Raw genomic sequence first — 27,304 nt, 5'->3', positions numbered from 1 at the left:
GCAAAAGTTTCAATCACACTGCACTCCAAAGGGGTGAGATCATGTTCAGTAGGGCTGCTGGTGTACGGTTTCCTTAGAGAATTGAGTCGCCCGAGGAGTGTGAACAGCGTCTCAACAACATCGTCCTCTTGCTCGTCCCACTGCGAATTGTCGTTTGCGATTGTGAAATGTGTGGGAAGCAACGCCAGAAAGAAAGGGGTGGTTTCACTGACACTCTTTAAATCAATCCCTATGGCCATATAGTGTCGATTCTGAGTGTCGACCTGTCTGAATTTCTTTCCTTGGCCACCTATAAGATAACCGCTTGATTTAAACACTGGACGTCACAGTGGTAACGTCCATCGCAGAGGCGTTAGAACGGATGAAAGATGGGGTAGGAGGCCGTGTCACGACCCTTCCATCGTGGCGTTCAGCAATATTATGGTGAAATTTGGTACCAATGTGACATCATTAACTCACCTTGCAACTTATATGAACTCCTGAGCAGTGGTCTGTTTTTCGCGTGTGTCGTCACCTTGCTGTTTGAAGCGTCGCTGAGCCAGAGTGTGATTTCGTAAGGAGTCACGCTTTTGCAGCGTTACAGAGGAAGAAAGGAGGCACCTTTGAGCTAAATTTCTGACTTATGGGTCACAGTGGCATTTCGATAAAAATTGTCCTTTAAATTGTGTTTTGCAATATATTCCATAAGTATTTCACAGTTCTCAGTATTGCTCGCGCTATCTCTGCCATTGTGCTTCATAGCATTCCGAATTAGTCTGGTAGGTGTTCAAGGGGTTATTTTTCGAGAAAGAATCTTGCATTTACATCATTTGGAGCTACTAAACGGATTTTTAGCTTTCCTTAGTATTATTCATTCCAGTTGCTTAACGAGGTGGCGCAGTGGTTAGCACACTGGACTCGCACTCGGAAGGACGATGGTTCAATCCCGTGTCCGGCTATCCTGATTTAGGTTTTCCGTGATTTCCCTAAATCGCTCCAGGCAAATGCTGGGATGGTTCCTCTGAAAGGGCACGGCCGACTCCCTTCCCTGTACTTCCCTAATCCGATGAGACCGATGACCTCGCTGTTTGGTCTCTTCCCCCAAAAAAACCAACCAACCATCCAGTTGCTTAAACTTTTCATTGTGCCCATTTCTTCCAGAGAACGTCCCTGTTTTTTCCATGTCTTAGTACTACGTCATATCAATCTATTTTCTTAATTTTCTCTTAACTTTGCTTTGCTGTGTTACTGATTTTTTCACGTAAGTCTTTCAAGTTACAGTGGTGATTTATTCCCATTTCGTCCTGAAATTTTCGGTTGTCTCTTGTGCTACAGTGTAATGGAGTCTTTCTGATTATCATAGTATGTTACAGTCCAATTATGAAACCATTTAGATTGACAAATATACATTTTATTATGTTATTCGACTTCTATTACCATCACGCTGGAATGTATTATTAAAAATAATAATTAACTAAAAACTCTGATAATGTTGTTTATTCCTTGAAATTATCATAAATTAATTTTGATCTTCATTTGAAAGGAAGCTGAAAAAAGGAATTTTTACCATTATGTATGACATCTGAAATCGATATATTGTATGCTACTAACAGAAATGTAACAACGGCATTATTTTAGGTAACGACGAAGTAGTCGAATTACTGTTATATAAAAAAATAAAGCGAGACATTTAGAGGACGGCCAACTACAGTCCCGACCATTCGTCAATCTAAAGGTGTAGCGTCTCTGCTAAGAAATATATCACACATGAGGTGTATTCAAATTATAGCACCTTTGATTTTTTTTCCGCGACTGGAAACAGAGCGAAGCATGCAGTTTCTTCTAAAATGCAGGTGCGTTCTTCTTGATTGTGCAACAGAGATCGCAGGACGGAACAGCTCATAGAACTTTAGCGGCAGCGGCGAATATGAGGACTATTTTTTATACTTAAAATGGCGACTTTGCGAGAACAGCGTGTAAACATTAGTTTCCTCAAAAATGTTCAAATGTGTGTGAAATCTTATGGGACTTAGCTGCTAAGGTCATCAGCCCCTAAGCTTACACACTACTTAACCTAAATTATCCTATGGACAAACACACACACCCATGCTGAGGGAGGACTCGAACCTCCACCGGTACCAGCCGCACAGTCCATGACTGCAGCGCCTTGGACCGCTCGGCTAATCCAGCGCGGCTTAGTTTCCTCCATCTGCGTGATGAGACCCGGCATTGCCAGTTGAGTGAGACATGTGGTGGTGGTGCCATGGATGAGTGTAATGTGCTTTCGTTGTGCAACACTTCAAAGAAGCCGGAAGATCGTCTGACAACAAAGCACGACCAGTAGGTCTGACGACGTGATCGAGGGAGTACAGGAAGTTGCGTTGCGTTGGGGACGTGGCGGGTGAGTGTGGAACACGTCGCTGCCATATTTGACGTTTCCACGGGATCTGTGCAAACATTTCTGCATGCGAAACGTGTCGTCCTTGCGGGTGCCATGCATACTGACGGACCACCACAAGGCTATGCGCGTGGCAGTTTGTCAGATAATGTTGACGCGTCATGGCGGTATGAATGCACTTTCGTTGGATCGATTGTGACAATGGATGAGACAAGAATACCATTTTTAAGTCCTGAAATGAAGTGCCATTCAGCTCAGTGCAAGAAAACACACTCACCATCAGCAAAAAAATTTCAATGAGCGGTAGCGCCGAAAAAATGATGGTGGAATATTATGGTACAAGGATGATGCAATCCTTACTCATAGTGTTCCAAAGGACACTAGGGTGACAGCTATAGTGTACCAAGATTTCTCGAAGAAAAAGCTCATTCTAACACTGCGTGAAAAACGACCAAAAAAGCCTGCGCTTGTGCTTCCTCGCCAAACAGCGCACCAGCAAAAAAAAATGGCTCTAAGCACTATGGGACTTTACATATGAGGTCATCAGTCCCCTAGACTTGGAACTACTTAAACATAACTAACCTAAGGACATCACACACATCCATGCCCGATGCAGGATTCGAACCTGCGACCGTAGCAACAGCGCGGTTCCGGACTGAAGCGCCTAGAACCGCTCGGCCACAGTGGCCAGCATCGCACCAGCGCATCGGGCGAACGCGAGCCTGCAGTTTGTTCGTGACACTAGCTTTGAAGTTATTACTCATACTCTCTACGCATCCGACCTGGCTACTAGCGACTTTGGCTTCTTCCAGCGATGAAAGACACTCTCCACGGCCACACATTCACTAGCCGTGCCGCTATTGCGTAATTGATTTTCCAGTGGTCGAAGCAGACTCCTAAAGAAGCGTTCGCATCGACCGTGTGACAATGCCGTTGACATTGTGTCATGGTGTCATGGAGAAGTGACACAACTTTCGCAGTTATGTGATTAATTTTGTGAGGAAAAAAAATTCGTTGTTATAACATGAATGCACCTCGTAAAAAGCTACACTATGTGATCAAAAGTATCCGGATACCTGGCTGAAATTGACTTACAAGTTCGTGGCTCCCTCCATCGTTAAAGCTGGAATTCAATATGGTGTTAGCCACCCTTAGCCTTGTTGACAGCTTCCACTCTCGCAGGCATACGATCAATCAGCTGCTAGAAGGTATCTTGGGGAATGTCAGCCCATTCTTCACGGAGTGCTGGACTGAGGAGAGGTATCGATGTCAGTCGGTTAGGCCTGGCACGAAGTCGGTGTCCCAAAATATCCCAGAGGTATTGTGTAGAATTCAGGTCGGGACTCTGTGCAAGCCAGTCCATTACAGGGATGTTATTGTCGTGTAACCACTCCGCCACAGGCCGTGCATTATAAACAGGTACTCGATCGTGTTGAAAGGTGCAATCGCCACCCCCGAATTGCTCTTCAGCAGTGGGAACCAAGAAGGTGCTTAAAACATCAATGAGAGCTGTACTGTGATAGTGCCTCGCAAAACAACAAGGGGTGCGAGCCCCCCCCCCCCCCCCCCATGGAAAACACGACCACACCATAACACCACCACCTCCATATGTTACTGTTGGCACTACACAAGCTGGCAGATGGCGTTCACCGGGCATTCGCCATACTCACACTCTGCCATCGGATCGCCACATTGTGTACCGCGATTCGTCACTCCACACAACGTTTCTCCGCTGTTCAATCGTCCAATGTACACCAAGAGAGGCGTCGTTTGGCATTTACCGGCGTGATATGTGGCTTATGAGCAGCCGCTCGACCATAAAATCCAAGTTTTATCACTTCCCGCCTAACAGTTATAGTACTTGCAGTGGATCCTGATGCAGTTTGGAATTCCTGTGTGATGTTCTGGATAGATGTCGGCCTATTACCCATTATGACCCTCTTCAACTGTCGAAGGTCTCTGTCAATCAACAGACGAGGTCGGCCTGTATGCTGTAGGTGTCCCTTCACGTTTCCACTTCACTATCACATCGAAAACAGTGGACCTAGGGATGTTTAGGAGTCTGAAAATCTCGCTACAGACGTATGACTCAAGTGACAACCAATCACCTGACCACATTCGAAGTACGTGAAATCCGCAGAGCGCGCCAGTCTGCTCTCTTGCGATGTGTTATGACTGAGGTCACTGATATGGAGTACCTGGCAGTAGGTGGCAGCACTTTGCACCTAATATGAAAAAATGTCTGATTTTGGGGCTGCCCGGATACTTTTGATCACCTAGTGTATCACAGCATACTGCTGCAAAATTACGCTTCGCAAATATTTAATGTAAAACAATATGGCACTTTAGCTTAGCGAAACAGATAAACATAGAGAATGAAAATAAAGAGCCGCTATGCTGCAGCTGTCCGTGTTGTATCCATTTACCATTGTCGGGCTTGTTGGTTTAAGTGTGTTATAAATGTGGTTCATATTCTAAAAATGCGGCTTTTTCGATCAATGACGATTTGTGCGTAGTAGTCGCTGGCCCCTGTAACATAAATAATGTTATTCACCAAAAGTTATTGAAAAATAGGATGTGATGATTCAGTCACTACGAGGCACAGCCTACGCTCTATTAAAAATGGCTGCGTACTTGGAAGTTGTGCTGTTTACTGCAACTGCTCATCATTCATAAATACAAGTCACGAGAACTTAACTTCTCCAGCGACACTATCAGAAAAATATTTGACTAATAGAGGCGATTAATAGAAGGAAATATATTCATATTGTAGTTACTTGTTTCGGGGCGCAAATGGGAACGACAGTGCACAGAGATTCATGGCACACTTTTTCCGTCACACTTTGGCTACGTAATATCTTCTCGAAATTCCATGGAAATTAATTTTTCCGCTAAGCGGCTACAACAAATATATAAGTTAGTTGTTTGTCCGATAACGAATCCGACGCAGTTTCGACTCATCAGCAAAGTATGCTAAGGAAAAAGGAAGGAACACCAAGCTTTAAGTCACGTTGATTACGAGATGAGTAGAGACGGACCACCAGCTCGATATGAAAGGGATAAGATGGGGAAGAAAATAAGTCGTGTCGTTTTCAGAGGAATCGTCTCGGCACTTGCACGAAAAGAGTTCGATAAATTACAAGACACCTAAATCTCGATGGTCGCACGAAGATCTTAACCGTAGTGCTTCCGAAGAAGAGTCCTGCAACTAACCACTGCGGTACCTCAATGGGCTACGCTAATAGATGCCGTCGGCATACGGTAATGTAATACTGCCCCCGTTATTGAGAGACGGGGAAGGAAAAAGACTGGATAGATCGTCGCTGATAATGTAGCTGCTCGCGACCGAACCTTGTCGCACAATTACTTTAAATAGGAATGATATGGATAGGAAAAATTGCTTTGTGTCTTGAAAAGCTGAGAAAAGAACCTGAGAAAAAATGAAAATCTCGAGAGTAACTGGTCAACTTCGTCCATTACCACACTATTTGATGCTGATGAAACGACACAAAAAGTCATTAAAAATACGGCTCTATGATATCAGACGCTCTCCAGCCTAAAGGACAGAGAGAAAATTCTCTCACAATTATATCCTTGCAAAGCCGCTTGTATTGCACAATAAATGTCATTAGCAGCTGTGAAAACTATAACTGTGAAATAATATGATTGAATTTTCTCACGCTGAGAAGCTAGAAGGAACAATGCGTTTCACTTGGTAAAAACTTTATAAAGCGAAGATTGCACGTAAGCACTTCTTTCTTTAAAAGCAACAGGTTTCGCCAACTTTGCTGTCATCTTCAGGTCTTTTGGTTGGATCAGGCGGCCGATTCGGGACAAGACAGCGCAGCAGAATACTTTAAGTTATTTTCGAGCTAATCGCTGCCTATGTTTATTTACGTGAAAGACCACTCGCGACGTCGTGGACTCAACAAAGACGTGTAAAGTAGCGGCGCTCCTCTTTGACGGACGCAGAGAGTCGCTGGGCTTTGATCGACTCAACGTAACTGCCACACAGACTGGCTGTTGACATTCCACGCCGGCCGACAGCAGAACGATCTTCTAGCGCGGACACAACCTGCCCGAGCTATCGGCGTCCTTAACAACAAGCGCACCACCACTCCAAAGAGCAGTTTCGTGAAATCCTTTATTTATACAAATTTAGTCACTTTTTGTGCCGGCCGGGATGCCGAGCGGTTCTAGGCGCTACAGTCTGCAACCGCGCGACCGCTGCGGTCGCAGGTTCGAATCCTGCCTCGGGCATGGATGTGTGTGATGTCCTTAGGTTAGTTAGGTTTAAGTAGTTCTAAGTTCTAGGGGATTGATGACCTCAGCAGTTAAGTCCCATAGTGATCAGAGCCATTTTTTCACTTTTTGTTGAGAACTTCCGCAAATGAGTGTCGTGTATTTAATGCACCTTTATAAAGGTGTACAAATTTACTGCCGTCTGTATAAGAAAACTAGAGTTATATCTGCAATGTTTTGGAACATTAACAAGAGGAGGTGGTGATTAGTGTTTGATGTTGCGTCGACAACGACGTCATTAGAGGCGGAGCAGAAGCTCGGATTACGGAAGGATGGGGAAGGAAATCGGGAGCGCCTTTTGAAAGGAAACTTCACGGAATTTGCCAGAAACGATTTAGGAAAATCACGGAAAATCTACATCATGATGGCCTGACGCGGGCTTGAACCGTTGTCCTTCCGAATGTGAGTCGAGTGTATTAATCATTGCACCACTCTCCTCGGTCACAATGGCAAGATATTAGTGTTACTCAGACCACCAGGTGGGAGACGCTCCACATTCCTTTCCATACAGTTACCGCTAGAAGGCATACTCATTACAAATGGCATACTCCTCCTAAGAGTCAGGAGGCGCATTTTCTCTGGTGTTTGGGCAGTTATTTGAAATTTACTTTTTGTAATGTATAGCTGGAGTCAGCCCAAACAAATGGTACTTATCAAATCTTTCATGCGACGGCTAATGTTAGTTTGTGCCCGTTAAAATAAAATGATTTTTAAAACGGAATTTTGCATGGCCAGTCTATAGAGCGGATCCCGATGAGGTCTAGTGCGATATTTGTTCTGCCAGTTTGTGTTAACTGGGGCTGTAGTGCATGAAGAATATGCAGTATTCTAGCGGCGAATGAGCAGCTCTGCTGCATAGCGGTGGCAGTTGGCGCCGGCCAGGGAGGTACTGTCGCTGTTGGAGTAATGGTTTTTTTATTACTTTACTGTCCCTGTTAATACGAGTACATATACATGGAACGAAAATCGCACAAGACTAATTTGGGACCGCTCCATCGAATGGACACATATTATTACGCTTTAAAAATCATATTGCTCGTTACGTGAAACAAACCGAAGCTTTCCGTTGATACTGGGCGTCGAATGAGAGACGCCATTAGCAGTATTTGTTTGGGCTGACGTCAGCTACACACTGCAGAAACTAAACTGCAAGTATCTGCCGAAACACCAGAGAAAAAGCGCCTGATGTCTCTCAGGAGAGGTGAAATGCAGTTGTCAATCGGTTATACCAAGACATTGATACTTAAATGGTACCTCTAGCTTGTTACTGGTGCGTGGCTGAAGTGAATACAACTCCTGTGTGGCTTTCCGTTTAATGTGGAGCGTAATGAACAGTCTGGTATGAGGCAGTATATACGTTGTGCGAACATAAGAACAGTGAAATATTGATCATTTGTTATGTTTCTTAACGTTCTGGAAATAATGGCAACTAGATAAAGTTTCTTTTACACGTCATATATTGTAAAACCACTCCAGATTTTAGCGCTGCGATATTCGTCATTGTACACTCCTGGAAATTTAAATAAGAACACCGTGAATTCATTGTGCCAGGAAGGGGAAACTTTATTGACACATTCCTGGGGTCAGATACATCACATGATCACACTGACAGAACCACAGGCACGTAGACACAGGCAACAGAGCATGCACAATGTCGGCACTAGTACAGTGTATATCCACCTTTCGCAGCAATGCAGGCTGCTATTCTCCCATGGAGACGATCGTAGAGATGCTGGATGTAGTCCTGTGGAACGGCTTGCCATGCCATTTCCACCTGGCGCCTCAGTTGGACCAGCGTTCGTGCTGGACGTGCAGACCGCGTGAGACGACGCTTCATCCAGTCCCAAACATGCTCAATGGGGGACAGATCCGGAGATCTTGCTGGCCAGGGTAGTTGACTTACACCTTCTAGAGCACGTTGGGTGGCACGGGATACATGCGGACGTGCATTGTAATGTTGGAACAGCAAGTTCCCTTGCCGGTCTAGGAATGGTAGAACGATGGGTTCGATGACGGTTTGGATGTACCGTGCACTATTCAGTGTCCCCTCGACGATCACCAGTGGTGTACGGCCAGTGTAGGAGATCGCTCCCCACACCATGATGCCGGGTGTTGGCCCTGTGTGCCTCGGTCGTATGCAGTCCTGATTGTGGCGCTCACCTGCACGGCGCCAAACACGCATACGACCATCATTGGCACTAAGGCAGAAGCGACTCTCATCGCTGAAGACGACACGTCTCCATTCGTCCCTCCATTCACGCCTGTCGCGACACCACTGGAGGCGGGCTGCACGATGTTGGGGCGTGAGCGGAAGACGGCCTAACGGTGTGCGGGACCGTAGCCCAGCTTCATGGAGACGGTTGCGAATGGTCCTCGCCGATACCCCAGGAGCAACAGTGTCCCTAATTTGCTGGGAAGTGGCGGTGCGGTCCCCTACGGCACTGCGTAGGATCCTACGGTCTTGGCGTGCATCCGTGCGTCGCTGCGGTCCGGTCCCAGGTCGACGGGCACGTGCACCTTCCGCCGACCACTGGCGACAACATCGATGTACTGTGGAGACCTCACGCCCCACGTGTTGAGCAATTCGGCGGTACGTCCACCCGGCCTCCCGCATGCCCACTATATGCCCTCGCTCAAAGTCCGTCAACTGCACATACGGTTCACGTCCACGCTGTCGCGGCATGCTACCAGTGTTAAAGACTGCGATGGAGCTCCGTATGCCACGGCAAACTGGCTGACACTGACGGCGGCGGTGCACAAATGCTGCGCAGCTAGCGCCATTCGACGGCCAACACCGCGGTTCCTGGTGTGTCCGCTGTGCCGTGCGTGTGATCATTGCTTGTACAGCCCTCTCGCAGTGTCCGGAGCAAGTATGGTGGGTCTGACACACCGGTGTCAATGTGTTCTTTTTTCCATTTCCAGGAGTGTAGTTAGCACCCTTTCGGCTTTCACTATATTTTTTTTCGTCCCCACGTAATATTTTTTCTGTGATTGGTTGTGGACCGAGAACTTTCTCTTATACTGGGAAAATCCGGAAAGCGTATTTCTGCACTGACATTTAGAAAAGCTAATATAAAAGATCGGAAAAAAATTAAAAGTTGCTGATTTTTCGAGAGCAAGATACCAAATGTCAGATTTATATTCCTTGCTCTTCATTTTCCATTACGAATAATTAGCCGTGTTCATGTTAATGAACACTGGTTAACAAAATAAGCCTGTAGAGAAAAAATTTTGTGTCTTGTAAATTCGATGTATTACTACAGAAAGATGTTACTAGACACAAATCAGATTTCTGATATTAAGAAACCGCTACCAGAGGTGAAGGAAGCGGTAATTAATAAAATAATAAAAAATATTGATTGGACTAAGGTTTGAACTCAATGTACATGATATAGTAATGGAGCACTATACTACTTAGCCACCAAGGCACAATCTATAGTATGCCATTCCATATCTGTGAGATGCAGAGTGTTTTGCACCAAATGCGTAACTGCAATGATTGTAGGGTAACTACTCTCATCGCATAACAATTATCAGATGAGTACGAAAGTACCGTTGTATCCATTATTGTGCTAGCAACATACAAACTGTACACTAAAAGATCTGTTGTATTTCTATATGCTGATGAGTGGATATGTGCTAGTCCTGTACCTTTCACAGGAGAACTTTTCTGAAGATTTAAAAGTAGGATACGAGCTGCTCGCAGAAGTAAAGCTGTGAGGACTCGTCGGAGGTCAGAAGACACAGTAGTTGCCAATGAAAGGCAAAAGCCTAACGTTTGAGTGCCGGTCTAGCATACAGTTTTAATCCGCCAGGATGTTTCATACCAGCATATACGACGCTTCAGAGAGAAAACTCGATCTACAACGGCGTCGCGCATTATACAATGAAGCCCCAAAGAAACTGCACAGGTATGCATATTCAAATTCAGACCTATGTGAACAGGCAGAATATGGCGCTGCGGTCGGCAACACCTAAAAGAAATAAGTGTCTGGGGCATTTGTTAGATCGGTTACTGCCGTTAGAATGGCAAGTTATGAAGATTTAAGTCCGTTTGAACGCGGTGCTGTAGTCGGTGCAGGAGCGATGGGACGCAGCATCTCCGAGGGGGCCATAAAGTGGGGATTTCCCCGTACTACCATTTCACAAGTATACCATGAATATCAGGAATCAGGTAAAATATCAGTCTCCGACATCACTGCGGCCGGAAAAAGATGCAGAAAGAACGGAACCAACGACGACTGAAGATAATTGTTCAACCTAACAGAAGTGCAACCCTTCTGCAACTTGCTGCAGATTTCAATCCTGGGCCATCAACAAGTGTCAGCGTACCAGCCATTCAACTAAACATAATCGATATGGGCTTTCGGAGCCGAAGGCCCACTCGTATACCCTTGATGACGGCACGACACAAAGCTTTACGCCTCGCCTGGGCCCGTCAACACCGACATTGGACTGTTGATGACTGGAAACATGATGCCTGGTCGGGCGAGTCTCGTTTCAAATTGTATCGAGCGGATGGACGTGTACGGGTATGGAGACAACCTCATGACTCCATGGACCGTGCATGTCAGCAGGGCACTGTTCAAGCTGTTTGAGGCTCTGTAATGGGGTGGGGCGTGTGCAGTTGGAGTAATATGGGTCTCCTGATACTTCTAGATACGACTCTGGTAAGTGAGACGTACGTAAGCATCCTGTATGATCACCTTTTTCCATTCATGTCCATTGTGCATTCCGACGGACTTTGGCAATTCCAGCAGGACAATGCGACATCGTACACATCCATAATTGCTACAGTGTGGCTCTAGAAACACTCTTCTGAATTTAAACACTTCCACTGAGCACCAAACTCCCCAGATATGAAATTATAGAGCATATCTACGATGCCTTGGAATGTGCTGTCGAGAAGAGATATTTACCCTCTCGTAGTCTTACGGATTTATGGACAACCCTGCAGGATTCATGGCATCAATTCTTTCTAGCACTACTTCAGACATGCGAAGTTGAATTGCGGCACTTATGCGTGTTCGCGGGCGTCTTGTCACGGTTCGCGCGGCTCCCCCCGTCGGAGGTTCGAGTCCTCCCTCGGGCATGGGTGTGTATGTTGTCCTTAGTGTAAGCTAGTATAAGTTAGATTAAGTAGTGTGTAAGCTTAGAGACCGATGACATCAGCAGTGTAGTCCCATGAGATATAACCACAAATTTCCAAATTTCCGTGCTCGCGTTGGCCCTACAGGTGTACCAATTTCTTTGGCTCTTCAGAGTATTTCAGCCAGAGTAAACGTAAGACAGAATTAAACGATAACTTCTTCGAAACTTCGTAATTGTCTCCCACTGTGACCCGTAAGTTTTAGCACAAAGATGTCTACAACCTTCTTCTGTAACGGTGAAAAAGCATGGTGCCCTGTTACGTCGCCCTCAGGCTCGACGACGCTTGAAACAGCAAATTGTCGATGCATGCGGAAGAAAATGCCACAACTTAGAAGTTCAAGTGTCGTGTAAAGTGGGTTAATGATGTCACGTTAGCACCAAATCTCACCAAAGCTCTGTCCATCGCCACCATGGACGTGTCTCACGACTGGAAGATCATGGCAGCCTCTTTGACCAACATTAAACCCCTTATTTTGACGTCTCTGAGTTCACCGTTGAAATCAAACAGTTTTCTTATGAGTGGCGGGGAAAAACATTTTAGACACACCCGGCTCATAATCAATTATAACATGCCTCAGGGGTTGGCATAAAAGGCGTCAATGAAACCACCAGTATCCTTGGGATGTTGATTCCCACACATTTCACAGTCGAAAGCGACAGTCTGCAGTGCAGTAGGCCACAAGAAGGCGTTCTTGACGATCTTTGAGAGTGCTGACATCTGTGTGACACTTGAACCCTTTTCTAAGAACATTACGAGCTAGCAACATCACTGAACGTGATCTTACCCCTTTGGTGTGCAGAGCGACCGCAGTTTTCGCCGTGGGGTACAGTTCAGAACTACTAGGTTAGTTCAAAACTTTCGATGTAATTTGAACGTGATCCGAAGTAGCAAAGGTTGCTTACGTTTTTTCAGTACTCCTTTTTCAAAAATGGCTCTGAGCACTATGGGACTCAACTGCTGTGGTCATAAGTCCCCTAGAACTTAGAACTACTTAAACCTAACTAACCTAAGGACATCACACACATCCATGCCCGAGGCAGGATTCGAACCTGCGACTGTAGCGGTCGTGCGGTTCCAGACTGTAGCGCCTTTAACCGCTACTCCTTTTTCAGAGCCATCTGTGGTGTGATGACAGAGGGATGCGACTTTTTGAATGAAACGGCAAAGGATCCCTCTGAGACACCCCAGTTCTGCAAAACAGTCGGTGACATCTTCCCACATTTATTGAGAATTTAAAAATTTGCCTTTATGGAGAAAAGATGAGAAGTAGCAGTAGGCACCTGCAGGTAGGCAACCACTTGACAAACCTCTGATGCCAGTTGCCTGCCTGCAGGCACCTAGGGCTGCTTCGCAGGTTTCCTCTGTAGAGGCACATTTTCAAGAGTCTCAGTAAATTTTAACAGGTGCCACTGAGGGTACTGACGAACTGGGAGGCGTTAGAGGGATACTTTTCCGTCGTCTTCACACATGCATCAATATCACACTCCTACATGAGCACACCACAGGAGGATGTGAAAGAGGTGCACTGAAAAAAATAAGCATCCTTTGCTCCTTTGGATCACTTTCAAATTTCGTCGAATGTTTACATAGATCATCAGTGATTCCAACTTGTACACTGGAGCAAAAACTGCGGCGCACTACACACCATCGTGGCGAGATCATGTTGAACGGGGTTGCCAGCTCTTGAAGTCCTTAGAGAAAGACAGAAGCGTTTGGGAGATGTCAACAGTGTCACAGATCGACGAAGACGTCTTCCTGGTGCCCAATCACTGCAAACTGTCCACTTAGACCGCAAAATGTGTGGGAACTAAAATCCCAAGAAGAGGTGTGGTTTCAGGGATGCCTTTTGTTGCTACCTCCAGAGCAAATGCGTTAAAAGAAGGTGTGAAATGTGGGTCAGGGGCTATGACAACCTTACCATCGATCGACACGTCTACAGCGCGGTTGAGCAGAATTTCGGTGAAATTTGATGCCAGTGTGACATCGTTAATCCACTTCATACATCAGAAGAACTTCTGAGTTGTGACGTTTTATTTCGCATATGTCTACATCTTCCTATTCGAAGCGTTGTCCAGCCAGATGGTACCATCGAAAGGCACCACGCTTTTGCCCATTACAGGGGAAGTTTTTAGGCATCCCAGAGCCAAATTTCAAACTTAGATATCACAATGGGTACAGTTACGAGCTGATCCTTTAATTCTGTTGTTACTCAATTGTTACTTTTTAGTTCTTCCTCAATTCCCAACATGTCGACTGCCGATGGGTGAGGGGCGCTACGGGAGGAACCAGCTACATTTATGTCACGCAGTGCTGCCACTAGACTTGTGTTATCATTTCAGTACATTCCCCATGCGGTATTGACAGTGCCACCTATTTTCTGCCGCATCAGCTGACAACTACATTGTATTCCTCGTATATGAAAGTAAAAATACAGGAGTTAACAAATGCTTACACTATTTGTGAAATTGAAATTGGTAACTTGTTATCGAGCGAAGGCGTTTGTTGCTACTAATTCCGTATCAGTTCTCACAGCAGGCATTCTGAAATTAAGAACCAGTAGGAAAACTTACATTGTAGCGCTACAAAAAATATTATTTTCATTAATTAACATTGTAATGTTAAATTGTAGGCGTGCAGAAATCACTCCGAACGTGTCTGATTTTATATTCCTGTTCAATTCATTACTATCGTCGCTTCTATCCGGCCCAGCAGTATCTACAGTGATTTAGTTTATTGCGAGTGGAACTTACTGCAGTACCCTTCCCAGTCATCACCATTGACGAACAGCTGGGTTTCACCAGCAGTCTTAAACAGATTTTCAGTGGACAGTATTGAGTTGGAGGCGCACTACGCCGTACTCACCCCATGGCGCTGCTGTAGTGCCGGCGTTTGACGGCCTCGATGATGGCGCTGCCGTTGCGGGGGTCGCCTCCGGCGTCCAGCACGGCCACCAGTGCATGCGAGTAGACCAGGACAGCGTCGTACAGGTACGCCGCCTCGGGCCGGATCTGCTGGACCAGAGCACCACGCTCTTACCCTCTCTCACTTGTTTGCAGGGCGGCAACACAGGCAAAATACCTAATCACATTACTTCACAAGAGACAGATTAAATTTTTATCTCCTTTGCTGACGTTATTAAAGCACGAAGGACGGTATGCAGTCTCAGCAAAACATATTTCCAGAGAGTGGTGACGGAGTATGTGGGGGGTGGGGGGGTGGGAGGGGGAGGCAGGCGGAAGAGATTGGCGGGGGAGGGCGGGGGGGGGGGGGGGAGGGTGGCTGACAGAGCATGACAGCGTTAACTAAACGGAATGAGTACTGAAGCATACATGCAAAAGGTCACCGACCTTGCTCCTCTTCCATGCTGCTGTGGAATTTCCTCTTCTTCTTTTTTTTTTTTTTTTGAGTCATCAATCTTTTGTATGATTTCATGTGGCCCACCACGAATTCCTCTCCTGTGCAAAGCGTCTCATCTCAGAGTAGCATTTGCAACCTACATCCTTATACCTATATCCTAATGTTCTATCTAACAAATGCTGCAAGCATTTTAGAAAATTTGAGGTCCAGAATTTCACGAGAGCACCAGCCATAGAGAAGGAACGTTAGCGCAGTCGCCTAAGGGGCCCCACTAGAATGCTGGCCGCATATGTACACTATCTGATCACACACATCCGAACGCCCATTAGTGGACATTAATATGAGGTGTGTCCCCAATTCGCCTTTATGATGGCTTGAACTCTATTGGAGACTCTTTCAATGAGGTCTCAAATGCCGATGAAGGGGTGAGAGTTGATTCTCCCTCAAAAGCCTAAACTCGAGAAGGTTAGACGTCGGGACCTGAAGCAAAGTCCACGTAATAGCTCATCCCAAACGTTAGTTTGCTCATGTTGAGATCGAAGGGGCGATATGTAGTGACCGGCCGGAGTGGCCGTGCGGTTCTAGGCGCTACAGTCTGGAGCCGAGCGACCGCTACGGTCGCAGGTTCGAATCCTGCCTCGGGCATGGAAGTGTGTGATGTCCTTAGGTTAGTTAGGTTTAATTAGTTCTAAGTTCTAGGGGACTGATGACCTCAGAAGTTAAGTCGCATAGTGCTCAGAGCCATTTGAACCATTTGATATGTAGTGATTACTTAGGAGAAAAAGAACTTCTTAGCCGAGACAGATATGAAAAAAAGGAAAAAAAAAGCCTTTTGTAAATAACCGGTTTCCATAAAACTAAGTTACCATCTTCGGATCTGTAATAAAGTTACAAGACGTACTACAAACTGTCACACAGACAACGCAACAATAACCCATAGAAGAATCGAAAGACAACACACCTTCCTAAAGGTTATTACTAACATCTTGTGCCAGCTACACACAAAATTTCTCCATTGAATTTCCAGGTACGTAAAACATGGAAAGTGTGGAATGGAATGACCATGACAGCAGTTGTTTTTTAATTTTTGTGACAATGATTTTATATCAACTGGTGTGCCTCATGTACCGTTATATCCAAATGGTTTATATATGTTAATCTACATTCAGATCCGATGATGGTACCTTTAGCATGTTGAAACCGGTTATACAGTAAACAGTAATTCAGCGATCTTGGCTTTTGAATTATTTCTACAACAGTGTGATATTCCCACTGCGTACTATGTGTTCACTGCAAAATATATTTAAGTGTCGGGAAGTCTTTTCTGAAAGTATTTGTATGGAAGTGAAAGATGGACGATAATGTAGACTAGAAGAGTACGAAGCTTTTGAAATGTGGTGCTACAGAAGATTGCTGAAGATTAGATGCGTAGATAGCGTAACTGCTGATGAGGTACTGAATTGAGCTGCGGAGAAAAGGAATTTGTGGGACAAGACTAGAAGAAGAGATCGGTTGGTAGAACACATTCTGTGGCATCAAGGGATCACTAATTTAGTATTAGAGAGAAGCGTGGACGGTAAAAATCGTAAAGGGAGACCAAGAGATGAATACACTAAGAAGATTCAGATGGATGTAAGTTGCAGTAGTCACTCAGAGATGAAGAGCCTTGCACAGGATAGAGTAGCATGGAGAGCTGCATCGAACCTGTCTTTGGACTGAAGACAAAAATATTTCTTAGTCTGTTATCTCGCTACGATCACGAATGGCTGTTACTCACTCGTGTATATCAAGCCTCAGTCGATTGCACTGACGTTGCTGCTCGATGGATGGCGTCTTCGTATGGACTACCATACGAGAAACCTCGTAGAACTTTGATGCTTGTTTTCTAGAAAAAGACTTCAGAAGAGCAACGTACTAGACCACCATTTATTATATCTCAATTTGATAATAGCTGATCAAAATGACTGACCCGATGCGTGTATGATTCCTTTATTACAGCTAAGAGCTATTTACTGTAACTGTGGTTCTACATGAAACACGACAGAAAATTCCTTGACTAATTACTGGCGCCGAAAATTGGCCGAAGTTATTAGGTTGACAACGCCGGCAGTTCGCACTGGAAGTGCAATGAAGCAGAGCTGACTATATTTTATTCATTTATAGCCGAAATAAAGCACTAACTTTAACAATATAGTTATTTTTAGAAGTAGTATTACACACATGGTACTATAATCAACGTAATTTCTATGAAATTCCCAATGTTTTTTACATTTGGACCGGCGAATGCATTAGAAACAATTGAAACATTGCATGCACATGTAAGTGCAAAGACTTCCAAGGCAGAGTCAATTTGAATAAAATCTTTTAGGGCATTAGGCCGCGGCATTTTGAAATTATAAGCACTATTAAATACGATGTTTCAACCGTCTTTACACGAGTCCTCAGCAAGGCGGCTAAGCATAGTCGAAATGTCTATTTAAAAGGAATTTTCGTTTCAAAATGACGTGGCCGAATACCATAAAGGATTTTACTTACTGCTATTTCTGGGACAGAATTTCATTTTCAGCAGCTAACTCCTCTTTTGCTACAATGTGCGAAATTTACTTCATCGTTTCCGCATGATAAGAGGAAGAATTTAGTTCTGTGATTCCCCAAAAATTCATATGGACAGATTTCTTGTACTGTCATAAAATATGAAATTGCATTTATCTCTGACCCAATAAATACAATAAGCGTTCAAATTTTATGTCTTTTACTAAACCCAATGGAGATCCTGTAACAGTATCGGGTTACTACCCAAAATATATAAAAGAGTTTGAATGCTGAGATGCTTGTTGTAATGAATAAGAGAATATTAACGACAAGTTATATAATCTTACAGAAAAAGAATAATGATATCGTCCAATAAAGTGCCATTGGGAATTTAGGTTCTGCTTCCTGATAAACGTGATCTGTAGACATAGAGCCAAGAAGTTCAGTATATTCCTTTTGTTAGCAACACTGACCTCGATAAAAAAAATAGCAAATAACTTTGAAAGTAATAACACAATTACATCTTTTATCGATTTTTGTGACACAGGGAAAAGCAGATATATTATGCTAATCAATTCTTCTGCACTGATTCTGAACAGAAAGTAACATCGTTTTGCTACGAACGTCTGGAAGTATGTATATGACATTCTGCCATCGAAATTTTTGTCCCACTGTCCTGACTATTAATGTCCTGATAGTAGACTCTCTTAATCAGCAGCTCGGGTCATTGTACTTTTCAAAGATTTTTATAGAAACTGAAGCAAACTTTATGAAACCTAATGAAATTGAACGGTTACGTGAGTGTGCGTAAAAAATTAAATGCATACTGCACTTCGGAGAAAATACAAAAATGCAGTAAATGAAGCAGGCATAAAGGAATACCAGCGTCTCAAGAATGAGATCGACAGAAAGAGAAAATGGCTGAGCAGGGATGGCTAGAGGACAAATGTAAGGATGTAGAGGCACATATCACTAATGGTAAGTTAGATACTGCCTACAGGAAAATTAAAGAGACCTTTGGAGAAAAGAGGACGACTTGTATGAATACAAAGATCTCACATGGAAAGCCAGTTCTAAGCAAAGAAGGGAAAGCAGAAAGGTGGAAGGAGTATATAGAGGGTCTATACAAGGGCGACGTTCTTGAGGACAATATTATGGAAATGGAAAAGGATGTGGATGAAGATGAAATGGGAGGTATGATTCTGCGTGAAGCGTTTGACAGAGCACTGAAAGATCTAAGTCGAAACAAGGCCCCTGGAGTAGATAACATCCCATTAGAACTGATGACAGCCTTGGGAGAGCCAGGCCTAATAAAACTCTACCTTTTAGTGAGCGAGATGTATGAGACAGGCGAAATACCCTCAGACTTTAAGAAGAATACAATAATTCCAATCCCAAAGAAAGCAGGTGTTGACAGATGTGAAAATTACCGAACTATCAGTTTAATAAGTCACGGCTGCAAAATACTGACACGAATTCTTTACAGACGAGTGGAAAAACTGGTAGAAGCCGACCTCGGGGAAAATCAGTTTGGATTCCGCAGAAATGTTGGAACACGTGAGGCAATACTGACCCTACGACTTATCTTAGAAAATAGATTAAGGAAAGGCAAACCTACGTTTCTAGTATTTGTCGACTTAGAGAAAGCTTTTGACAATGTTGAGCGGAAGACTCTCTTTCAAGTTCTGAAGGTGGCAGGGATGAAATACAGGGAGCCAAAGGCTATTTACAGTTGGTACAGAAACCAGATGGCAGTTATAAGAGTCGAGGGGCATGAAAGGGAAGCAGTGGTTTCGGAAGGGAGTGAGACGGGGTTGTAGCCTCTCCCCAGTGTTATTCAATGTTTATATTGAGCAAGCAGTAAAGGAAAAACAAAAGAAAATTTCGGAGTACGTATTAAAATCCATGGAGCAGAAATAAAACTTTGAGGTTTGCCGACGACATTGTAATTCTGTCAGGGGCATGAAAGGGAAGCAATGGTTTCGGAAGGGAGTGAGACGGGGTTGTAGCCTCTCCCCGATGTTATTCAATATGTATATTGAGCAAGCAGTAAAGGAAAAACAAAAGAAAATTTCGGAGTACGTATTAAAATCCATGGAGCAGAAATAAAACTTTGAGGTTCGCCGACGACATTGTAATTCTGTCAGAGACAGCAAAGGACCTGGAAGAGCAGTTTAACGGAATGGACAGTCTCTTGAAAGCAGGATATAAGATGAACATCAACAAAAGGAAAACGAGGATAATGGAATGTAGTCGAATTAAATCGGGTGATGCTACCGAAATTAGATCTGGAAATGAGACGCTTAAAGTAGTAAAGGAGTTTTGCTATTTGGGGAGCAAAATAGCTGATAATGGGAGAAGTAGAGAAGATATAAAATGTAGACTAGCAATGGCAATGGAATCGTTTCTGAAGAAGAGAAATTTGTTAACATCGAGTTTAGTTTTAAATGTCAGGCAGTCGTTTCTGAAAGTATTTTTGTGTGGAGTGTAGCCATGTATGGAAGTGAAACGTGGACGATAAACAGTTTAGACAAGAAGAGAAGCTTTCGAAATCTGGTGCTACAGAAGAATGCTGAAATTTAGATGGGTAGATCACATAACTGATGAGGAGGGATTGAATAGAATTGGAGAGAAGAGAAATTTGTGGTACAACTTGACTAGAAGGAGAGACCGGTTGGTAGGACATGTTCTGAGGCATCAAGGGACCACCAATTTAGTACTGGATGCTATCGTGGAGGGTAAAAATCGTAGAGGTAGACCAACGGATGAGTACACTAAACAGATTCAGGTCCAATTCCCTCACTTTCCTTTAATTTTACTGCGTACAGCTTATCGCCCATGTTTCGCTTCTGTATAATGCTACATTCATACTTTCGGAATACCTGCTAAGGCTCTAATTTATATCTGGAGTCAACTTTCTTTAGAAAAACTTTTCTTCCTGTTTTCTTTTCTTACTTGTGTATTCATCAGCTGTTTCTATGACAAATAGCAAAAACTGAAATTGTCTTATTTCACTTTTTTGTACCATAGCAGAGCTACACTACTGGCCATTAAAACTGCTACACCACGAATATGATGTGCTACAGACGCGAAATTTAACCGACCGGAAATGGATGCTGTGATATGCAAATGATTAGGTTTCCAGAGCATTCACACAAGGTTGGCGCTGGTGGCGACACCTACAACGTGCTCATACACAAACAGCAGTTGATCGGCGTTGCCTGGTGAAATATTGTTGTGATGCCTTGTGTAAGGAGGAGAAATGCGTACCATCACGTTTCCGACTTTGATGAAGGTCGGATTGTAGAATATCGCCATTGCGGTTTATCGTATCAAAACATTGCTGCTCGCGTTGGTCGAGACCCAATCAATGACTGTTAGCAGAATATGGAGTCGTTGAGTTCAGGAGCGTAATACGGAACGCCGTGCTGGATCCCAACGGCCTCGTATCACTAACAGTCGAGGTGACAGACATCTTATCCGCAGGGCTGTAACGGAGCGTGCAGCCACGTCTCGATCCCTGAATCAACAGATGGGGACGTTTCCAAGATAACAACCATCTGCACGAACAGTTCGACGACGTTTGCAGCAGCATAGACTACCTATCAGCTCAGAGACCATGTCCGTGGTTACCCTTGACGCTGCATCACAGACGGGAGCCCCAGCGACGGTGTACTCAACGACGTACCTGGGTGCACTAATGGCAAAACGTCATGAATCCAGGATCTGTTTACAGTATCATGATGGTCGCATCCGTGTTTGGCGACATCGCGATGAACGCACATTGGAAGCGTGTATTCGTCGTCGCCATACTGGCCTATCACCCGGTTTGATGGTATGGGGTGCCATTGGTTACACGTCTCGGTCACCTCTTGTTCGCATTGACGGCAATTTGAGCAGTGGACGTTACGTTTCAGATGCCTTACGACCTGTAACTCTACCCTTCATTCGCTCCCTGCGAAACCTACATTTCAGCAGGATAATGCACGACCGCATGTTGCAGGTGCTGTACAGGCCTTTCTGGATGCAGAAAATGTTCGCATGCTGTCCTGGGCAGCACAGTGTCCAGATATCTCACCAATTGAAAAGTCTGGTCAATGGTGGCCGAGCAACTGGCTCGTCACAATACGCCAGTCACTTCTCTTGATGAACTGTGGTATCGTGGTGAAGTTGCGTGGACAGCTGTACCTGTACACGCTATCCAAGCTCTGTTTGACTCAATGCCCAGGCGTATCAAGGCCGTTATTACGACCAGAGGTGGTTGTTCTGGTTACTGATTTCTCAGGATCTATGCACCTAAATTGCGTGAAAATGTAATCACATGTCAGTTCTAGTATAATATATTTGTCCAATGAATACCCGTATATCATCTGCATTTCTTCTTTGTGTAGCAATTTTAATGGCCAGTAGTCTAGATAGATAGCAGATTGTATAGTGTCCTCAGAGAACAACAGGATGTACATATTAGGCATCTGACGTCTATGAAACTTACTTATGGCCGCAGCACAGTGCGGGAAAAAGAAAAAAAGGGAGAAACTGACGCTGAAAATGAGTAGCAATGCTACAAACGTTTAATGCTCTGGTGCAGTGCCATCAAATCACGATGAAAAAAAGTTTTCTTACCAGGTTGCACTCAGAGGATAGATTACCATAAACTTTGCATTATGAATGTGAATTTTCCTGTTATAACTGAAGAGACTATGTACCAAGAGAATGAAACGAACATTTGTTTCACAACATTATTTTCTGTCATAATCCAGTTAACTGGAATAGTTACGTTTCTGTTGCAATCGCACATTTCGCCACTCTCCGGAGAGCAAGGATCTATACCGCTCTTTCGACATATGATACACATTTGGAGGGTGGCAGCTGCGCACATTATCCGCTTGGCAGGTGGCCTGTTGATGAACTGTGTTTCCTACAGCTGCGTCTTTCCTCGCAATAATTTTTGTTTTTGAGTAGTCTATCTTACAACTAGTTTGATTCGGGCCGCCACGGATTCCTCTCCTGTGCCAACCTCTACATCTCAGAGTAGCAAATGCTACCTACGGCCTCAATAATTTAGTGATGTATTCCAAACTCTGTCTTCCTCTACAGTTTTTACGCTCTAAAACTCCCTCTACTACCTAGGAAGTGAATCCCTTGAATCACTGATGTCTTAGCAAATTATCTACTATCCTATCCCTTCTTCTTCTCAGTGTGTTCTGTATATTCTTTCGTCGATTCTGCGGAGAACCTTCTCATCCCTTATCAGTCCCTACTAATTTACAACATTCTTCTGCAGCATCACATCTCAAAGGCTTCGATTCTCTTGTATTTTCGTTTCCGACAGTCCATGTTTCACTACCATACAATAGTATACTCCAAATGTACATTCTGAGAAATGTTTTCCCCGAATTAAGAATATACTAGTAGATTTCTCTTGGTCAGGAATGCCCTATTTGCAGGTGCAATTCTGCTTCCCATGTCATCCTTACTTCCTCCGTCATAGGTTATTTTGCTGCCTAAATATCAAAAGTCCTTAACTTCATGTACTTCCCGCGCGGTTTGAGGCGCCATGTCACTGATTGGGCGTCCCCTCTCGCCGGAGGTTCGGGTCCATCCTCGGGCATGGGTGTTTGTGTTGTTCTTAGCATAAGTTAGTTTAAGTAGGCTTATGTAGCGTGTAAGTCTAGGGACCGATGACCTCAGCTGTTTGGTCCTTTAGGAATTCACACTCATTTGAACATTTTTTTCATGTACTTCGTAATCCCCAATTCTGACGTTAAGTTTTTGGTTGTTCTCATTTCTGCTACTTCTCTTTACTTTCGTCTTTTTTCTATTTACTCTCAATCGGTATTCTGTACTCATTAAACCGTTCATTCCATTCGACAGTTCCTGTAATTCCTCTTCACTTTCAGTGTCATTATCAAACCGTATCATTTATATCCTTTCACCTTGAATTTTAATCTAGAACCATTCTTTTCTTTCCGTCATTGCTTCTTCGATGTATAAGTTGAACAGTAGAGGTTAAAGGCTACATCTCTGCCTTACACCCTTTTTAATATTACGCGAATCTCGTCGAAATGTCGCTGGTCTCATTTGTTAATCAGCTCCCCGTGCGGATCTTACTATCTGATACTTATTTATCAGAATGATCCACGGAATATTCTGTATAGAACATTCTGCTCGATGGAATGCAGTGCTTTACAGACCTAGAAGTCACCAACTGTAAATCATATACAGTGTCAGATCAAAAGGATCGGAACACCACTATGTAATACGGAACTGACAGCTGGATGTTACAAGAGTCGATGCGCCAATATAAAAGAAGGCGGGAATATTGTGTTGTCAATAGGGAAGCAATAATAGCAGACCGGAGAGCTCAGTAGCTTCGAATATGCACCAGTCATTGGATGCCATCTGGGTAACAAATCCATCAGTGAGATATAAACCTGTTCAGAGCTGACCAAGGTTCGTTGGCAATGAGAGTGTGAAATGCGAACGTAAAGGACAGCCACAGCCAAAACAAGACCAGGCAGCTCTCATCTGCAGACGGAGACGGAGAGTCCGGCATTGCGAGTGGGGCTGCTCAGAAGCGAAACATTTCTGCAGTCAGCGCTAAGCGACAGTTGTGATTGGGTAAAAAAAAAGCGCCACTGGACAGTGAGTGAGTGTAAACGAGTTATTTTGAGCGATGAAACATGCTGTACTCAGTGGAAATCGGATGGAAGGATCTGGGTTTGACGAATGCCTGGAGAAGTTTACCTGTCATCATGTGTAGTGCCAACAGCGAAGTACGGATGAGGTGATGCTGCGCTATGGGGATGTTTTCGTAGCTACGGTGTGATGCTCTTATTGTGCTTAAGAAAACTCTAAATACGGAAGAACATGAAGACGTTTTAAAGCATTGTGTACTGTGTACAGTAGAGAAACAGTTCGGAGACGACGATTGTTTATATCTTCAATGACAAGCCGCCCTGTTTTAAAGCAGGGTCTTTTAAAGCAGGGTCTGTGAGGCAATGGTTTGTGGACAATGACATCCCTGAAATGGCCTGAAATCACCGTTTGTTTCCACGGCCAGTGAATCCTCTGGAACAAAATACACGACAGTTGGATATATTTTCTCAGGGTGAGAGATCCAGAGAACCCAATGCTGGTCGTATTAGGTGCTGAAATAGCCAAAATGGCTTATCATCGAGAAATGAGAGGACAATATATTATTTTAGGTAACCTGTTTGGTATGTACTGCCTTTTTTTTCAATTGCGAAAACTGGAAGAATTTTCACTTTCAAATTCGGTGATGCTAATCAAACTGGGGAAAAAAGAAATTTATGCCTTAACTTGACTAAAAAAATGAGATCAGTTGATAGCCCACATCCTGATGTACCAATGAATCGTCAGTATAAAGAATGAAAGTGTGTGGCATACAAATTGCAGAGGGAGATCAAGGGATGAAAACAGAAAGCAGGTTCAAAAGGGTGAATGTTGCTGTGTTATGCAGAGACGAAGAGGCTAGCATAGGTTAGAGTGCCATGAAGAGCTGTATTAAACCAGTCTACAGACTGAAAACAACAACAACAACAACAACGCTATAAATTTATCTTCCCAAGACCTTATAGAAACCTGCTTATCGAAACTAGTAGTTTCAGTCATTTATTGCAAAGTAAACGTTATGAAAAATATATTTATCACGAGATTATTCAGAGCGTAATTTTGTTTGAATAACACTTCATCTGATTCGAGGACCCTGACAGGAAAGTGATTAACGAATTTTGCAGAAAATTCCTTGGGTTTCATGAAAATTATTAGGAAAGTAAGGCCGAGTGAGAAACATGTGAATGCTGCAAGGACAACCTAACAGTGTTTTGCAATACATTTTTGTACACATTATGATAAAAAGCAATACGCTTCCTTGTGCTATTTTTTGTGACCCTACTTCAAAGACTGCTTCGATGTTGTTCTCCATGTTAGTCCTTTTGTGCAGAATTCTTGCAACCTTTGAAGAACCTCCCTCCACAGTTTGTGATAAAAACCCTCCACACACACTCACTCACACACACTCACTCACACACACTCACTCACACACACTCACTCACACACACTCACTCACACACACTCACTCACACACACTCACTCACACACACACACTCACACACACTCACTCACACACACTCACTCACACACACTCACTCACACACACTCACTCACACACACACACACACAGACACACACACACACACACACACACTGCACTCAACTTTTATTTTGAATTCAGTGCCGAACAATACTGAAAAGTGTCAAGTAGCCCATACGCAGGGTGAGTCAGCTGCCCCTAATGATGGGTATTATGCAACCCACAATGCACTTCAAATACGATGTGCAAGGTTTTCATTTTCCCTCACTCACTACATACAAATTATCAGTCCTACAGAAAAAATGAACACGACCTTTTTGTAGGAAATTTAGTGTAATTAAATTTTGTACTGGGACATGTTTTCGCTAGAAGCTGTAGTTTTCTAGTTATTCAAGAAAAACCTACGAAAGTGACCTCCTAATTAGGTTTTTTTAATATTTTCAGCTATAAGGACCTCAGTGCAAAATTTAACTATATTTAATTTCCTACAATAAGGTCCCAGTCATTTATTTTTCTCTAGGACTAGTAGCTTGTGATTAGCGAGCGAGAGAATACGAAAACCTCAGGTGTAGTTTTTGAGTCCGCAGCTCGTGGTCGTGCGGGAGCGTTCTCGCTTACCACGCCCGGGTTCCCGGGTTCGATTCCCGGCGGGGTTAGGGATTTTCTCTGCCTCGTGATGACTGGGTGTTGTGTGCTGTCCTTAGGTTAGTTAGGTTTTAGTAGTTCTGAGTTCTAGGAGACTCATGACCCTAGATGTTAAGTCCCATAGTGCTCAGAGCCATTTTTTGTAGTTTTTGAAGCCGCAGCGGGTTTGCCTAAAATCCTTCGGTAAGGGCAGCTGGATCATCATATACGAAAACCGCGACCTGCGTCACTAGCAAAGAGGTCTTTCCTTCAATACTCTTGTCAGCAGGCCGTTATTTGAAACAATAATATTACCCTAGCAAACGTAGATGCGAATGACCAGAAATGGTTTTTCTGTGCTACAGAAGAGTACGCGAGTATAATGGTCGATGATGGTATATCTAGCCTCTTCCAGTGGTTTTAATCATGCGTTAGGCTGAATTCCATTTCCTTTTCACTAGTTACAAATTTGCAGGCTATTTACACCGACGAAAAAAACCGCGCGAGGTAAGCCATTGCAAATGTGAAATGCTGGTACATCAGTAACCGATGTATTGTGTTTTACAGGTGCAGGATGCCAGTTTGTGTGATGGAGTTCCATGCCTGTTGCGCTTGGTCGCCGATAAGGGACAGCTAGTGCTGACTGTGGATGATCCTGGAGTTGTCGTCCGATGATGTCCTATATATGCTGCACGGGAGACAGGTCTGATGATCGAGCAGGTCAAGGCAACATGTTGACACTCTACAGAGGAATTTGGGTTACAACAGCGGTATCTTGTTGGAAAACACCCCCTAAAATGTTGTTCTTTATGAATGGGGGCACAACTGGTCGTATTATCAGAGT

The 27,304-nt window shown here is 44.0% G+C and overlaps 1 protein-coding gene across 1 annotated transcript in view; it reads right to left on the bottom strand.

Annotated features, from left to right (window-relative positions):
* LOC126416031 (guanylate cyclase 32E) overlaps nt 1-27,304 on the bottom strand; it is an 809,394-nt gene that overhangs the window by 294,043 nt on the left and 488,047 nt on the right. Inside the window, exon 8 of the mRNA XM_050083488.1 lies at nt 14,694-14,839. Within this exon, the coding sequence (XP_049939445.1) occupies nt 14,694-14,839 (146 nt within the window). The remainder of the gene's footprint in view (nt 1-14,693; nt 14,840-27,304) is intronic.

Source organism: Schistocerca serialis, chromosome 1, assembly GCF_023864345.2.
Source record: "Schistocerca serialis cubense isolate TAMUIC-IGC-003099 chromosome 1, iqSchSeri2.2, whole genome shotgun sequence".
NCBI lineage: Eukaryota > Metazoa > Arthropoda > Insecta > Orthoptera > Acrididae > Schistocerca > Schistocerca serialis.
The sequence above is the reverse complement of the archived record's forward strand: the minus strand, read 5'-3'. Positions and strand labels throughout refer to the sequence as shown.